The 2,289-nt window shown below is 46.1% G+C and overlaps 1 protein-coding gene across 1 annotated transcript in view; it reads right to left on the bottom strand.

The window, feature by feature from the left end:
- LOC308151641 (protein sidekick-2-like) overlaps nt 1–2,076 on the bottom strand; it is a gene marked incomplete at its 3' end in the record, with an annotated part of 39,375 nt that extends 37,299 nt beyond the window's left edge. The window contains exons 1-2 of the mRNA XM_080524545.1: nt 1,922–2,076; nt 158–264 (exon numbers count right to left, since the gene is read on the bottom strand). Of these exons, the coding sequence (XP_080380671.1) occupies nt 158–264; nt 1,922–2,058 (244 nt within the window). The 5' untranslated portion in view covers nt 2,059–2,076. The remainder of the gene's footprint in view (nt 1–157; nt 265–1,921) is intronic.
- Nucleotides 2,077–2,289: the final 213 nt, after the last annotated feature.

The following is a 2,289-nucleotide window of genomic DNA, read 5'->3' as shown; positions in this document are numbered from 1 at the left end:
GAGTCAGTTCCTTGCTTTTAAAAAGGCTTTCTTCGGATAAGTGTGTTATTCAACAAAATAAACATGACAAGCTGTTCTGTGGATGCCGTGGCCTGCCCTCCACTCCCCTTCCTCTTACTGGCCCAGACATGCTGGGAGACAAGTGGACAGCACTCACAGGCCACCTGCACTTCAGTGCTCCGCTGCATTATGGCGCCCACTCGGTTCCTCACAATACATCTGTAGAAGCCGGCATGAGAACGGTCCAGGGATGGAATCAGGTACCTTATGGACAAACACACGTGGGCACAGCTATTAGTCAGTACCTGTGTATGAAAGGACATCTTTGTATTCTCACAAATTCACAAAAAAAAGACTGCCTCCTTCCACACAGAGAGCTAGCTGTATTACATCGGGGAATGTTGCTGGTGAGTACTGCTTGGTTGCTTTACCTCAGCTTCCCTCTCATTAATGCCGGTCTGTCTAAATGTCTTGGCGTGGTGGTAGGGCTATAGGCTACTTCAGCACCGTTTGCACAGGGGTGGATAATGGACCTGACATACAGTATATCGTACCATTCATGGGTCATTTCAGAGGAGCAGATAGACGGAGAGTCTGTTCACGGACAAGACTCACCGTGTTCCTTGTGTTATCACACACAATCACCGGAGAGTGGAATCCTATCAACACGTCTGCGGGGTTATTCATTCCATAACTCATAACTCTCTCTCTCCTGGTGGCTATTCATGTTAAATGGCCTGTGTGAAATCCAATGAGATGAGCTGACGGTGTCCCCTTTAATTGCCCCGGTTAATAAACCCACTTAGAAGTTTTTCAGTCCGCCCAGCGCGGCTAAGTTCTCCCTGCATTGCTATTCGAGGGGCGCTGATTCCTTGGTTAAGTGGATTCCAGTCCGCCTCTTTGATCTGGACGGGTGGGGAATAATAAGCAGAAAGGGGTGGTCTGTGGACCAGATCCAGCAAAGCCAGAGCCACATGAGAGCAGAGCTGAGACTGCTGAGAGGTGGGGGGGGGGGGTTGGGGAGGAGAGAGAGAGAGAGAGAGAGATAGAGACAGAGACAGAGGCAGAGGCAGGCTGGGAGGTTAGCCAGATAATTATCTGCTGCCGAGACTTGATTGTGTCCATGTGTAACACCTAGCACATTCTGTTAGTCACAGACTTCAGGACAAAGACAGAGTAAGAGCCAACAGAGCAACATTGAACATGGCCAGAGTTGAGGACATTGAATACACAGGGCCATGGCTGGCTCAGAGATGCAGCTAGGAGAGATCTGCCAATTGGAAGTTACTGGGTAGAATCCATTAGTATTGTGCTAGAGGGCTGAGGCATATGAAAGAGCTGCCTTAAAGTTCATGGTCAGCAAAAAGCACATCTTATTGTTGCTGGAGTCGGGAGAGGAGGGGAGCAACCCACCCACAACGCCTACTAATGAAAAAGCGATTCAATTTGCAGTTTCTATGTGACAATAGCAGTAATAGAGTATTTACCAAGCAGATGCTATTCAGCAGCAACATTGACACAAAAAACAGAACAAAGAGAAAAAACCAAAACTAGAATTCTGCTCATGAACTTTACATGGCTAGAGGCAAATTAAATTGTCAATTTGAATTAATGTGCTGGGTTACAAAAATAAAATGGCATCTGTTGTGCACTGACTGTGTGAGTGATTACTGAATACAGTTCATAGTAAATCAGAATATATTTGACGATCCCCTTGAAAACAAGATGTTGTATCTCAAGGGGAATACACAGCCAAATAATTTCTGAATAAATCCATAGAAATGAGATCAGAATGGAAATTCTAATGAGCAAATGAGTTATTAGATACTATCTAAATAGCACTAAATGTCCCTGTGTAGTAAAGTCATTACAGATGATGAATAAGAGGAGGGTAAACCTTGGGGGGGGGGGTTCTTCTTACCTGTACTCTAGGGAGAAGCGCGTGAGCTCCGTTCCGTTGTAGATCCACTTAAACTCCAGAGGCCAGCTGCCTTCCGCCATGCAGGTGAGAACCAGACGGTTACGCTCCAGATGAACCTGGGTCTGCACGGGCTCCATCTTAAAGTAGGGCGGGACGTCATCTAATAGAGGGAACGGGGGGGGGGGGGGGGGGGGAGGAAGAAGGAAGGAGAGACACTGTGACACTCCACCACTTAAATGTGTCTAAAAAAAGTTTTATATTTTATATTTTGTTTTTGAATTTCACAGAGACAAGTACTAAACAGGACATAACAACAACAACTAGTATCCGTGGGGGAGGTTATTGACCCAAACTAGTTTTGCACTTTG

The sequence above is a fragment of the Nansenia antarctica genome (assembly GCF_963989245.1).
Source record: "Nansenia antarctica genome assembly, chromosome: 2".
NCBI classification, from domain to species: domain Eukaryota; kingdom Metazoa; phylum Chordata; class Actinopteri; order Argentiniformes; family Microstomatidae; genus Nansenia; species Nansenia antarctica.
This window is presented reverse-complemented; position numbering and strand designations above follow the sequence as displayed.